Source organism: Dipodomys spectabilis, unplaced genomic scaffold, assembly GCF_019054845.1.
Source record: "Dipodomys spectabilis isolate Male_0828 unplaced genomic scaffold, ASM1905484v1 ptg000019l, whole genome shotgun sequence".
Lineage (NCBI taxonomy): Eukaryota > Metazoa > Chordata > Mammalia > Rodentia > Heteromyidae > Dipodomys > Dipodomys spectabilis.
In genome coordinates, this window is record NW_024870696.1 from 8,125,774 (window position 1) to 8,140,131 (window position 14,358).

A 14,358-nucleotide genomic window follows, 5' to 3' on the forward strand; every position below is an offset into this window, starting at 1 on the left:
CCTAGCTTATTTCACTTAATATGATTTTTTCCAAGTCTTTCCATATACCTCATTTTCTTAATCCAATCTCCATTGTAGGGCATCTAGGTTGTTCCCATAACATGGCTATTGTGAATAGTATAGCAATCAGCATTGATGTGCAAGTATCTTGACCATATCCTGATTTGTAATGTTCTGGGTAGATGCCTATGAGTGTCGTGGCTGGATCACAGGGTGGTTCTATATTTAGTTTTCTGAGGAATCTCCCAACTGCCTCCCATGCACATCATCTTGTTTTCTAGCCAGTGTTTTATTTACTGATTTTACTTTGATAAAGCCAAGTGATTGTTGTATGGATTTTTTATAGCTAGAAGTTAAAGATTTCAAATAAATAATGATGTCCTGAAAAGTTTTCAGACACTTATTAAAGATGAAGCATGGATTAAAAAGTGAAAGGAAAGAAAGAAGAGAAGAAGGATGGAGGAAGGGAAGAAGAGAGAGGAAGGGAAAAGGAAGGGAGAGAAGGAGGGAGGGAGGGAGGGAGAGGGGAGAGGGAAGGAAGGAAGGAAGGAAGAAAGGAAGGAAGGAAGGAGAGCGAGAGAGAAAGAAAGAAAGAAAGAAAAAGAAAGAAAGAAAGAAAGAAAGAAAGAAAGAAAGAAAGGAAGGAAGGAAGGAAGGAAGGAAGGAAGGAAGGAAGGAAGGAAGGAAGGAAGGAAGGAAGGAAGGAAGGAAGGAAGGAAGGAGAAAGAAAGAAAAAAGAAAGGAAGGAAGGAAGGGAAAGAAAGGAAGAGAGACATGGAGGAGGTTAGTTAGATACGTCGGCAAAGGACCTCATTCTCATTCATCTTATATGTAAACCGTGTTGTATCTGCACATTCTTACTGGACAGAGGAACTTCTGGGTGATTATTTTGTAATAAGTCACTTTCCATTTGGGAGCTTCAGTTTCTTTCATTTTGAAAGAAGATTGAATGAGTGTTCGCTGAGATTCTTCCATCTTCTCATATCTCTTTGGTCAGTCATGATCCTTATGGACAGTGGCATCATTCCCACTTAGTAAATACAGAAAATAATACATCAGTGAATTAGTGGTACTAGCCAGCCACTTGGGAGTGAGTTGGTAGGAGATTAAGTACACTTCTGAGATTAAGTACACTTCTGTCTTTGAACTCCCAAGCTTAATGTCTGCATTTTTTAATCCCCAGTAACAAAAATTTCACCTGAAGGGCAAACATAAAATGAAGTCAGAGCTCCTAATAATTAAAGTTCGTGTCATAACTCAGCATGTCAATCAATGGCTAAGTGCATAACAGTAAGTTGCTCTCAGTTTCGGGTCCTTTTGTCTTTGTCAAGAAAATTAAAGACATACTTACTCATATTTCTATAAAATTATGAAAGCAACAGAGTGGGCATCTGTGAGTGACAAATGAGGCTGTAGTTAGGCTCACATGCATTAATTATTCTGAATTACAGTAGAGATGATGGTAATGCCTCTCTCCTTTCTTCTTCCTGGAGTGCTGACATGAGCATGCATCAGATGCTGGCTCTGGTTTCTGTTTCTCTACAACACTCTTCAAAATAAGCCTGTCTGCGTTATGCTTCCTTTCCTACCTCAGCTAAAGGAAATTTCTTTCTTCATTCATGGCCTCCCTAATAACCATCTTCCAATCCACACAAACAGTAAATAAAAAATATTTGTAGTGTAATCTCATGTTTTCCCTAACTTCATTTTGAAAATGCATCATCGGGGCTGAGAATATGGTTTAGCTGTAGAGTACTTGCCTAGCATGCATGAAGCCCTGGGTTTGATTGTTCAGTACCACCTAAATTGAAAAAGCCAGAAATGGCATTCTGGCTTGAGTGATAGGGTGCTAGCCTGGAACAAAAGAAGCTCAATGACAATCCCCAGGACTGGAAAGAAAACAAAAAACAAAGAATCCTAGCTACTTGGAAGGCTGAGATCTGAGGATGGAGGTTGAAGCCAGCCCTGGCAGGAAAGTCTGTGAGATGCTTATCTCCAACTAACCAGCACAGAGCCAAAAGCAGAGGTATAGCTCAAGTGGAAGGGCATTAGCCTTGCAAAAAAAAAAGAAGAAGGAAGGAGGAAGGAAGGAAGGAAGGAAGGAAGGAAGGAAGAAGAAGAAGAAGAAGAAGAAGAAGAAGAAGAAGAAGAAGAAGAAGAAGAAGAAGAAGAAGAAGAAGAAGAAGAAGAAGAAGAAGAAGAAGAAGAAGAAGAAGAAGAAGAAGAAGAAGAAAACAAAAAGGAAGGAAAGAAGGAAGGAAGGAAAGAAAGAAGAAAGAAAAAGAAAGAAAGAAAGAAAGAAAGAAAGAAAGAAAGAAAGAAAGAAAGAAAGAAAGAAAAGAAAGAACTGATGCTATAACTTGAGCATTAAACAAACATTTGCCCTTACAACACTCTCTTGTAGGACTGCAGGTGTTTAAGCATTACACTTTTCTTAGACTTTTTCTTTTATCACCAACATTTTGCCCACTTTTTTTTTGGGGGGGGGGGGGAGGGAGAGAATCCATCTCTTCTTATTTACTTCCAAAGAATAATTGGCTGATAAACCTCAAGCTTTTCAGGATGATTTTATTTCAGACAGTGGGACTATTCAGTCCATTTGACTTATTTGTGACTGCATCAATCAGTCATAATTATAAGATTTAATTGAAAAGTCAGGATGGGTAGCAGTGCATGACTGTCCATCACCAGTGGACAGAGCTGAGCAGCCACCAGGCAGAGGCTAGTCTTGAGCAGGTAAGGTTTGTATTTTTCCTAAGTATAAAATTGCCTTATTGAATCAATTGGAAGTTAAACCTTCTTTCCCTTGATCGTCTGAACATTGAAAAGCACCAGAAGCCCAGTTCTCTTTGATTTTTCCCATTACCAGTGATTTTTTTAAAAAGGTTTGTTCAGAAACCTGAACAGAATTTTTGCTCTGGGTAAAAACAATCTGCAAAACAAAAGCCAGTTTCATTTTTCTCATCTTCAAAAGCAGTCTGAATTATATGTACATAGTTAGAAAAAGGGTTTGAGTTATCCTAAGCTAACAACAATATAAGAGGAAGTTTAATTCTCCTGACATTTCTAGAGAGTGGGGTTTGGCCTCCTCCTGTGCCTTCAGATTCCAAATCTGTACCAAATCTGCCACTTAGTTTACACAATGGGAAAAGGAACATGAAATCTTTGTTTAAAATAGAGTCCCTAGAAATACTGGTAGCTAGAGAAAAATCTAGGAGTGCATGGAGAGACAATGCCCACTGGCATGCTGATGGTGCGTGGCACGTGAGGGCAGCGGAGGTATGGGAAAGTTCCTGAGTATGCCTCATTCCGTATAATCCTACCCCAAATCCAACAGCACTCACGTTTAGGATGCCATTAAATTAATTTCTTATTTAATGTTTGCAGGGCTAGAAGTATGGCCCAAAGGCTAGAATGTTGGCCTAATAGAGTTCCAAACCCCAATACTGCCACCCCACCCACACAAGACACCGCAATTTTATGCTCTCTTTTTCAAGATTTTTCAGTTCACCAGATTTCCAGAGTAAAGTATGTAATGGAATGTATTCCCTAATGAGGTAACAAAAATGGAGATGAGAAGACAGTGACGCTGAAAATGATTCGTGAACAGTTTGTCTGCGGTTCTCATGAGTGAAGGCTTTACTTCTTTACGCCTATAAATAAATGTCATTATTCCCTCTCTTAGTGAATTTCCCAAAGTATCTCTTGGCTGCTACTTGAGCAATGTACTATTCTAAATAGGGTTATACTGAATGCCTTCTACTCCCATTGCATCTAGAAAGTGACACTGAGTCAGTGAACTGAGGGTTGGTCACTCTACCCTGCTGCACCAACCACTCTCCTCACCACCCTATGACATAATCTTAGTGGGAGAAGTAAGTACACTGTCCCAAGACAAAGTTCCAGGAAGAATGGGGAGGTTGCTAGACACTGGTGGCTCGTACTTGTAATCTTAGCTACTGGGGTGGCTAAGATCTGAGAATCCACAGTTCAAACCCAGCCTGGGCAGAGAATCTTACCTCCAATTAGCCAGCAAAAACATGGAAGCGGAGATGTAGCTCACGTGGGAGTTCACCAGCCTTGAGCAAAAAGACCAAGTAAGAGTGTGAGACCCTGAGTTCAAGCCCTACAACCAGCACAAAAAAAATGAAAAAGAAATTAAATAAATGGGGGAACTGTACACATTGCCTGTTAAGAAGGAAAGTGGGCACCTTGCAAACTGTAAGGCAAGACACTAAATAGGTTTTAGGATAAGTTATAGGATTTGGGTTCTTTTGAACTAATTTAGGGGAACATATTTTTAAAGACAAGACTTTGTTTATATCAGCTGCTTTAGTAACTGGAGGAAGTTCTATGATTGGATATTTTAATAAATCTTAAAGTAAGAATTGAGGAAAATGGAGTTAGTAAAGTAAAAGCAATCACTCATATGAAAATGTTTGATCAGTTTTACAGCTTGAACAATGTTCATACTTTGGTCTATGTAGAGCCATGATTGTGTTTTTGTCTGTTTTCTGTCAGTCATTATTACAATGTGGTCTTTTATTGTCTAGATCCATCATGGATGGTCTCAGTGTAGCCTTGTCTGACCTTGATGTTTTGTGGAATGCTTTTGCAAGAGATCAAAGGCGGCCCAGCCAGGCTAGCCCAGCTCCTAGAAACACAAAGACCCAGCTGAGAGTCTATGCAAGCTCACAGTTGTCATAGGTCATTTTTCTCTTTACTCAGTAGGAAAAGAAGTTGAAGAGCTTGTCCAAAATCACACAGCAAGTGAAATGAGCTATAATATTAATAAAACTCTATCTGGTCCCCCCCAAGTCTCATCACTTACAGAATCTGTAAGTGGATTCCCACTACCTTGTCTACTGACTTTCATGGAATTCTATGCCTAATTTATCTACTTAGACAGATTCCTTTTCAATAATGCCCATTTTCTCTCCTCCTTCCATTTCTTTGGTGGAGATATATTTTGTGCATATATTCATATTTACACATACAAATCTCTAGTTGAGGATTGTCAGGCTTTTAGCTTTAGCTAGCCAATTTGGAAGACCTTTATATCAAACATGGTAGTGTAAATCTGTAATCTCTGTGCTTGGGATGCTGAAGCAGGACAGAGTTCCAGGCCAGACTGAGCTACATAGTGAAACCCTTACAGAAAAAAAGTAATTGTCCTCATATTAACAGGGTCAGAGAACTTTGTAAATAAGAAATTCTTCTTGTATGGTAGAAATTACTAGGGAAACCCTACCACAGATGTGAGAATACTGATAGTTTACACCAGATTATGCAGTGAAAAGAAACACAAGAGTCAAAACAAAATGGGTTCACATGTGAATTCTGCTACAAAATAGCAAAGTTACCTAAAGGACATGAATGGCCTCAATGTTCTCTGCAATAGGAACTAGATTGCACTATTCACATAAGACACCTTCACTATCTTCACAGATATTTCTGACTCCTGCTGTGCTCTGTACTCTTAAAGAGCCTGCTAGGAGCAGGAACCACACTTGATTTCCTCTTGTTATTAGATTCAAACTCTAGAAGCACTCAAAGCTTGACACACTTTTTTTTATTGTGAAAATTCCATACAGAGATGTTACAATTACACGGGCAAGGTAATGAGTACATTTCTTATCAAGCATTGTTGCCTCCTCCTTTGTTTCCCCTTCCCACCCCTTCCCATCTTCCACCCTGCCCCCTCCCCAGGCCAAAGTTGTAAAGTTCATTTTTCCACATAACAATTTGTACATCTCATTATTGCAATGGGTCCACCTGCATCCCTATTTAAATGATTTGTTTTTTCCTCCCCTCCCACCCCCCCCCCCCACAAATTATACCAACATCAGATACAATGAACACAGGAGTTATACTGTGGGGAGAGACATACAAAACAACAAAGAAATCATCTTATGAACATGTTAGAAGCAATCACAAGAAAGAAAAAACATTTGAATATTTATCTTGGGGTTCATTTCACCTAACAACTAGTATATGTCTAAGACAAGCAGAAAAGGTCAGATAAGTTTGATACACTTAAAACCAAAGGATGCCAGAGATCTAATCATGGTGAAACCCATGGCCACTGAGTTTGCCTTTTGAATCCCAGTATTTCCTATTTCTTTTATTTGGCTTCATTGGGACTTGGGTAATGTTGGTGTTGTTACGACAGCCCCCTCACCCCATGCAAAACACACCCTGTGTTGGTCTCTGCACCCCACTGTTGCTGGCTTAGTGGAAATTTGGCTCATGGATCAATCTAAGGCCTGACACAGGTACTGATCACTTAGCACCATGCTTGTCAAATTCATTCAGATGTGTCTCTGAGCTGGCCGGGCCAGACAGATTCATGGTGGTATCTCCAGCTTTTCTGCTTCCAGGCTTTTATAGCATAAGCTCAGGATCAGAGGGCATCAGGTAGGCCTTATGCTTGGATTCCTGGGTTGAGAATGGAGTTTGTTTTCATCTCTGTCATTTATTCATTTCAGGGCTATTTATTTATCAACTCTGAATCCAGTCCTGAAAATAAAAATATGACCCTAATATGCTCCCTTTCTCCAGACACTGTGAGGTCACATAGGGACAATAACAGATTTTTAAACATTATAATACAGGGGCTGGGAGGGTGGCTCAGTGGTATAGCGCTTGCCTTGCATGAGGCCCTGGATTCGATCCTCAGTACCACATAAGCAATAAAAGCTGGAAGTGGCGCTGTGACTCAAGTGGTAGAGTGCTAGCCTTGAGCTGAAGAGCTGAGGGACAGTGCCCAGGCCCAGAGTTCAGGACCTACGACCAACCAAAACAAAAATCATAATACACTGTATTATGTGCCACGTGAGGAATATGTGTCAGGTTCAGTGATAAACAAAGCAGGAAACACAGATGCCAGAAAAGATTTTGTTAGAATTAATAACAATAGACAAAATGGATTGTATACTGCCACATGCTAAAGGAAATATAGCGTAGTGATTTATATATACAAGCTTAAGAGTTAAACCAAGCCTCAAATGTCAACCAACCATATCATTTATAGGTAGGCGAATGATAATCTAGCAAGGTTGAGGAACTTTTTTTTTACCCAGGGTCATTTGAACTTATAACTTATACTAAATTATTAATATAAACATTTTCCATAAGCATCTAATGAGAACTTAACTTGAGAAGCATACATGTTTGTTCTTGTTTAACAGCTAGTAGCCTGGATGTTCTCCAACCCTGATTTAAAGCCTTAATTTCCTCCTGTATTAGATGGGATAAAAATTACATCTAAGTGATCCAGTGTCATGTTTAAAGAAGGTGAGGAGTATATCCTAGGCTTCCATTTCCTAGGGTTGCCATAACAAATTACTATCCACTTGTTACCTACAGAGAAGAAAAGCTTAATTTTCTCACAGAGCTGGAGGCTAGATACTAACAAGCCCTGTGCACTCCGAAGGCTCTCTGAGAGAATCTGTTCTTGTCTCTTTCCAGCTTCTAGCAGCTGCTGGAAATCCTCAGTGTTCTCTGGCTTGCAGATTTGTCACTCTGGGATTCATATAGCCATGCCCTGTGTGCTTTATATCAATGTCCATACTTTCCTTTTTTTCATGAAGTTATCCATCCTATTAGATTCAGGATTCACTTAATTCAATATAACCTCATCTTATTTTGACTGCATCGGCAAAGACTATATTCTAAATAAGATCACACTCCCAGATATGAGGAGGTATAAATCTAATTTACATGCTAAGTAAGCACTCAGTCAATATTACTGATCCTAAGTATGATTATTATTGAATTCTAAAAATCAAACTTGGAGACAGAGATTATCCTTATTGAACCATAAACTGGAATTTAAGAGTTAAGCAATATACTCCAAGCTATACAGCAAGCAAATGGCAGAGCCAACATGCAAACTCAGCTGGTCTGACCGACACCCAAGAGGGTCACCAGCTATGTCATGCCAGAAAACCAAAAGTAGACAGATGTTCTCTAGACAATATGGGGAAAAGGAAGAAAAGTAGGAGAAAGAGGTCTGAAAGTGAGCATGAAATTGTACCACCAAAGTGCTTTCAACTCAAATTCATAAATGGCCAGGCTGGAAAGCACTTGCAGACTTTATAAACAGAACCCTCTCATTTCTCAAAGACTTGATAAAAATCATTGAAGCACCAGTGGCTCATGCCTATAATCCTAGCAACTCAGCAGGCTGAGATTTGAGGATCACTGTCTGAAGCCAGCCCCAGGCAGAAAAGTCTCTATGAGACTCTTATCTCCAAAGTGCTAGCCTTGAACAAAAGAGCTCACAGATGGTACCCGGGCCCTGAGTTCAAGTCCCTTTACCAACAAAAACAACAACAACAAAAGACGATAAAATTGAATGGCTCATAGAGGGCCCTGGATTATTCACCAGCCTTGGCTTCAACACAGCTCTTTACGCTCAGGGTCTAGGACTACATTCATTTTTTTGTTTCTTCCCAACAATTGCCCTAGGCAAGATCAGAAGAACAAAACTCAGCCTCTCCTTAGCCTTATTTGGAAGACAGCAAGGCCCTGGTCCTGTAGGTCACTTACTGACTGAGGTAGAAACAATGACTCATCAGCTCTGCCCCACTCCTACCACAAGAGAATCCTGTAATAAAGACTACAGAGGCCAAAGAGCTGAGAAATAGTGAAGTGCTCCAGGCAATTCTGGAGAAGGTAAGGTGGCAGCACTGACCCAAGCTGGGAAATGACACAAATGAGTAAGAATAGTGCTGTTTAAAACCCCGAGGCTGGGTCAGCTAGGACTTTGCAGATAGAGGAGCCATTAACCTGGAACGAAATGAGTCATTATTAGTTACTCTTGGCTGTTTCCAGAAATCTCTGAGTTCAAGAAACATAAACATGTATATAGCTTTTGACCTCTTCTGCTTGTCCTAGACATGTACTAGTTATTACAGAGGTGGTAGGGAAGGGATGGTTGGGGAAAACAAAGGAGGAGGCAACCATGCTTGATAAGAAATGTACTCATTACTTTGCTCATGTATCTGTAACCCCTCTACAGTATTTTCACAATAAAAAACATTTTAAAAAAAAAGATAAGGAAAACCATAGGACCTATGTTTCTTTGAGTCTGGCTTACTGGCTTACTTCACTTAATATAATTTTTCCAAGTCTTTCCATTTCCTAACAAATAGGGTGGTGTCATTCTTTCTGATGGAGATAAATATATATAAATATATATATACATATTTAATGGAATTTTCTTGATCCATTCATCTACTGAGGGGCATCTGGGTTGGTTCCACATCTTAGCTATGATGAATAATGCTGCGATAAACATAGTTGTGCTGGTAGCTTTAGTATGGGCTTGTTTGTGATCGTTTGGATAAATGCCTAAAAGTGGGATTGCTGGGTCATAGGGGAGCTCTATGTGGAGTCTTCTGAGGAGGCTCCATACTGCTTTCCAAAGTGGTTGAACATATGACCATATAACCTGATGCTAAGCAAAATGAACCCCAAGATAGGACACAAGAGGTTTTATCTTTGTTGCTGTCCTTCTTAATGTACTTAAAATGTATTATGTGATTTTTTTTGTTTCTTTTGTATGTTCTTCCCCCATAGTACAACCCCTGTCGTCACTGTATTTGATTCTGGTGCCCTGCATCTTGTATATACATTTTTCTAATTTGGGAAGGGAAAAGGAAATAACAAAACGCTGAAATAAGGATACAGGTTGACCCATTATAACAATGAGATGTACAAGACAGTATGTTAAAAACAAACTTTACAACTATATGGAGGGTGGGAGGAGGGGAGGAGTAGGGGAGGTGGGGAGGAAAGGGATGGTAGGGGAAATATAAAAGAAGGTGTAACAATACTCTATGGGAAATGGACTCATTACCTTGCTCATGTAATTGTAACCCCTATGTACAGTATCTTTACAATAAATACATATATATATATATATATATATATATATATATAATTAAAAGAAACATGAACATGACTCTCCCTTAGTCCTCCCCAAAGCCTGGCTAAACAGTCTTATCTCCAGCTGTTCTCATCCTTTTTCCTTCTCCATATCACAACCAAAGGACTTTGTCAATTCATAGCCTGATAATATCACTTTCCTTATCACCTGCTTCCTCATAACTCAATATAGGCATGAAACTGCTTATCACACCACACCACAGAGGTCCCTGGGTTCTTCAACAAATGGTGCTGGCAGAATTGGCTAAACACGTATAGAAAACTAAAGTTAGATTCTTATATATCACCCTGCACCAAAATCAGTCCCAAATGGATCAAGGTAAAAGCAGATACCCTGATAACATTACAGGAAGGGATAGGAGAATCACTAGGGCTGCTTGGCACAGGTTGAAACTTCCTTAATAAAGACCTAGAAACACAATAAATCAAAGACTAGTTGAACAAATGGGATTGCATTAAAACGAAGAGCTTCTGCATGGCAAAGGACATAGCTAGCAAGATAAATAGAAAGCCCACAGATGGGAGATCTTCACTAGCCATACAACAGACTAAAGCCTCATATCTAAAATATGCTTAGAACTCAAAAAATTAAATTCCCCAAAAGCAAATTATCAAAGAAACAACCACACAATTAGCAAGGGGGATAAAGACTTAAAAAGAGGCTTCTCTGAAGAGGAAATAAGAATGGCCAATAGACACATGAAGAAATGTTCAACATCTCTGGCCACAAAAGAAGTGCAAACCTTACATCCTTATTCGACCAGTTCTACTTCCATCATCAGAGATAAATATTTACTAATACATACACATCCTCTCCTCTCCAGTTCAGCTCAGCCCCACAGCTCTAGAGTTAAAGGTCTTTATCTTATTGATTTAAGGACCCATCCCAAAAAAACAAATATTTAATGAAACAAATCTGAAGACTCTACATAAAAAGTATATATGAATACAGAGAAAATTATTATAATATAATATTATACAATAATATATTAATCTGCCAAAATGCACAAGACAGGGCAAGTTTTGCTTTAAATACTTAAGCATTTAAAAAATATGTTCTTATGTCATAATATGGATGACTATATCTACATATTTCTGGTTAAAAACAAATGCGAAGAAAAAGATGTCATTGCTATTGCATTCTTATGCATTTTTCCCCCTGAAAATAACATCATCAAATGTACCCGGCATTGATGTTCTCCATTTTAATTTCACAGATGAAAGAACTTGGTGTCATCTTCTACAACTGCAGCTGCCTAGTCCTAGATTTACAAAGGATATTTGCCTTATATAGTTCATTAAAATTCAAGAGCAGAGTGCCTCAGACCTGGTCCAAGAGACTCTACGGAGTCTATGACAATGAAAAGAAATTGCAGCTTCAGCTGAATGAAACCAAGTCACAAGCATTTGTGTCGGTGAGTTGTCTGTCATCTCCCTTCTTCCTCCCTTCTTTCCCCTCTCTTTTCTTTAAAAGCTCTTTGTCAAGTTGGAATGTTGTGATATAATTGTTTAAAGTTAAAAAAAATTAGAATGGGACAAATGTCAGTGGCTCATGACTATAATCCTAGCTACTCAGGAGGCTGAGATCTGAGGATCACAGTTCAACGACAGCTTGGGCAGGAAAAGTCTGTGAGACTCTTATCTCCAATTAGCTACAAAAAAGTCAGAAGTGGAGCTGTGGCCCAAGTAGTAGAGTACTTAGGTGCAAAAGAGCTCAGAGAATACATAGGCTCTGAATTCAAGACCCAGAACAGGCACTTAAAAAAAAATGCAGTGACAACAGGGATATACCGTAAGAGGAAGAACATACAAAAGAAACAAAAAAATTACATAGTACATTAAAAACAACAACAAAGGAAACCCTCTTGTACCCGTATCTTGGGGTTTATTTTGCTTAGCGTCATCTTATATGGTCATATGTACATAGCTTTTGAGCTTTTCTGCCCATCTGATAAAATTATCCTAGACATATACTAATTGTTGCAAATAAGGGAAACTGTGGGACCTATATTTCTTTGGGTCTGGCTTACTTCACTTAATATAATTTTTTTCCAAGTCTTTCTATTTCCTAAGAAATGCGGTGGTGTCATTCTTTCTGGTGGAAGCATAGAATCCCTGTTGTCACTGTATTTGATTTTGGTACCTTGCATCTTGTATATACATTTATCTAATTTGGGGAGGGGAAGGAGAATAACAAAACGCTGAAACAAGGACACAGGATGACCCATTGCAACAATGATATTCACAAGACACTATGTTGGAAATGGACTTTAGAACTTTGGCTGGGGGGTGGGGGTGGAGTAAGGGTGATGGGAAGGGATAGTGGGAGAAAAACAAAGGAGGGGGTAGCAATGCTCGACAAGAAATGTACTCATTACCTTACTCATGTAACTGTAACCCCTCTGATAGCATCTTTACAAGAAAAAAAATTTGTAAAGGAATAGTTGTGGCCCACTCCTCAATACTTAACATCTTAATATTTGTCGTCTCTTTTCTTTTTTTTTTGTTGGAGCCTGGTACTCAAACTCAGTACCTGATGCTTTTGCTCATTGGCTGGAACTTTACCAACTGACCCATGCTTCCAACCCTAGTAGGTTTCCTTGCTTATGCTCACATTAATGAATCTTAATAATCAATCCAAGTTTTAGGTACTTCAACTTGCCTACCTTGATCCACAGTCACCCTATCATAAGCATGGGGTTGAGACTATTTTACAAAGGAAACAACTAAAAGTTTTCTACTGTACCAAGTCTGTCCCATGGGAAGTTCCAAGGAGCCACCACTCCCTGGTCTTCTGATTCTAGAGCCAATTAGCCACACTCCATGTGTGATTCTGAAAGGTCCTTAACAGGAGAACCCTTTTATTATTTTTTAAGTAGTTGTACAAAGAGGTTTCGATTCAGCACTATCAGTTTATGAGTTCCACCCCTTCCATCACTCCCTATCTATCCTCTCAAGTTACTAGCTTCCATTTTCACATATGTACACTGCACATTATGATGACTAAGGAACTCGTTGATGAGACAAATCTCAAGAAATCTCAGTATATAAAGGAGACCAAAGTTAGGACTGCTGTCTTTGATTAGGGTTTGAGGTCAAGAAGTCCACTCAGTGCACAAGACTATTTGCACTGAGCTCCAAGGCCTCTGCCCCCACCCAAAATTCACAACTCCCGCCCCATCCTCACTACTGTGGTACATCCCTTCACTGCTAGCCATCAATGTCACTGGGAATAGGCAGTGTAAATATTTGGCTCTGCAGCCCTAGTCAGTAAACTCTAAACAGCTTCAAGTCATCTAGGGACTGATGTTTAATGCAGATTTACCTGCCTTTCACTCTGAGCTGACCTATTGCATCTGAGGTAAGACCTTAGGAGTCTGTTATGAATCAAGCGTTTGGATTGATTCTGATGCTCCAAGAAACTTTTTTAAATCATGCCTTGAATTTATTCGTGCTATTTCTTTCTTGGTTGATATCAGTACATTTATAATAATGATGCTTACCTACTAAAGAACGTTTGAAATAGTGTCGGATTATATCTTTTTTTGCCTTTTTACATGAAACCACATTCTAAATATGTATAAAAGTACTACTAGAAGGGACAACAAAAGGTCAAAGTAGTTTCTATTAAATAACAGATCTCCCTAAATATGAATAGGAAAAATGGGTGATGAAAGATTTATAAAATAATTTAAGAAGTATCTCTTATTTATTTTAGTTATGTATGTATGTATGTATTGCCAGTCATAGGACTTGAGCTCAGGGCCTGGGCTCTGTCCCTGAGCTTCTTTTGCTATGTTAGCATAGTTAAATATAAATTTCAAATTATGATATGGATATTTCTTTTTTAATATATATTTTTATTGTAAAGATACTGTACAGAGGGGTTACAGTTACATGAGCAAGGTAATGAGTCCATTTTCTATGGAGCATCGTTACCTCCTCCTTTGTTTTTCCCCTCCCAGCGCTTCCCTCCCCACCTCCCCAACTCCTCCCTCCCCCTCCCACCCCGCAAAATTGTGAAGTTCCTTTTCAACATAGTGTCTTGTACATCTCATTGTTACAATGGGTCATCCTGTATCCTTATTTCAGCATTTTGTTACTTCCCTTTCCCTCCCCAAATTAGAAAAATGTATATACAAGGACACCAGAAATGTATATACAGGATACCAGAACTAAATACAGTGACGACAGGGGTTGTACCATGGGGGAAGAACATACAAAGAAACAAAAAAATTACATAGCACATTATAACTAAATTAAAAAGAGCAACAAGAAAGATAAAATCTCTTGTGTCTCTATCTTGGGGTTCATTTCGCTTAGCATCAGGTTATGTGTTCATATGTACATAGCTTTTGACCTCTTCTGCTATGTTTATTTCATCATATTTACCGTAGCTAAGAT

The 14,358-nt window shown here is 39.0% G+C and overlaps 1 protein-coding gene across 1 annotated transcript in view; it reads left to right on the plus strand.

Moving 5' to 3' along the window:
- Nucleotides 1-14,358, plus strand: part of Pld5 (phospholipase D family member 5) — a 342,516-nt gene that overhangs the window by 301,994 nt on the left and 26,164 nt on the right. The window contains exon 6 of the mRNA XM_042674470.1: nt 11,172-11,369. Within this exon, the coding sequence (XP_042530404.1) occupies nt 11,172-11,369 (198 nt within the window). The remainder of the gene's footprint in view (nt 1-11,171; nt 11,370-14,358) is intronic.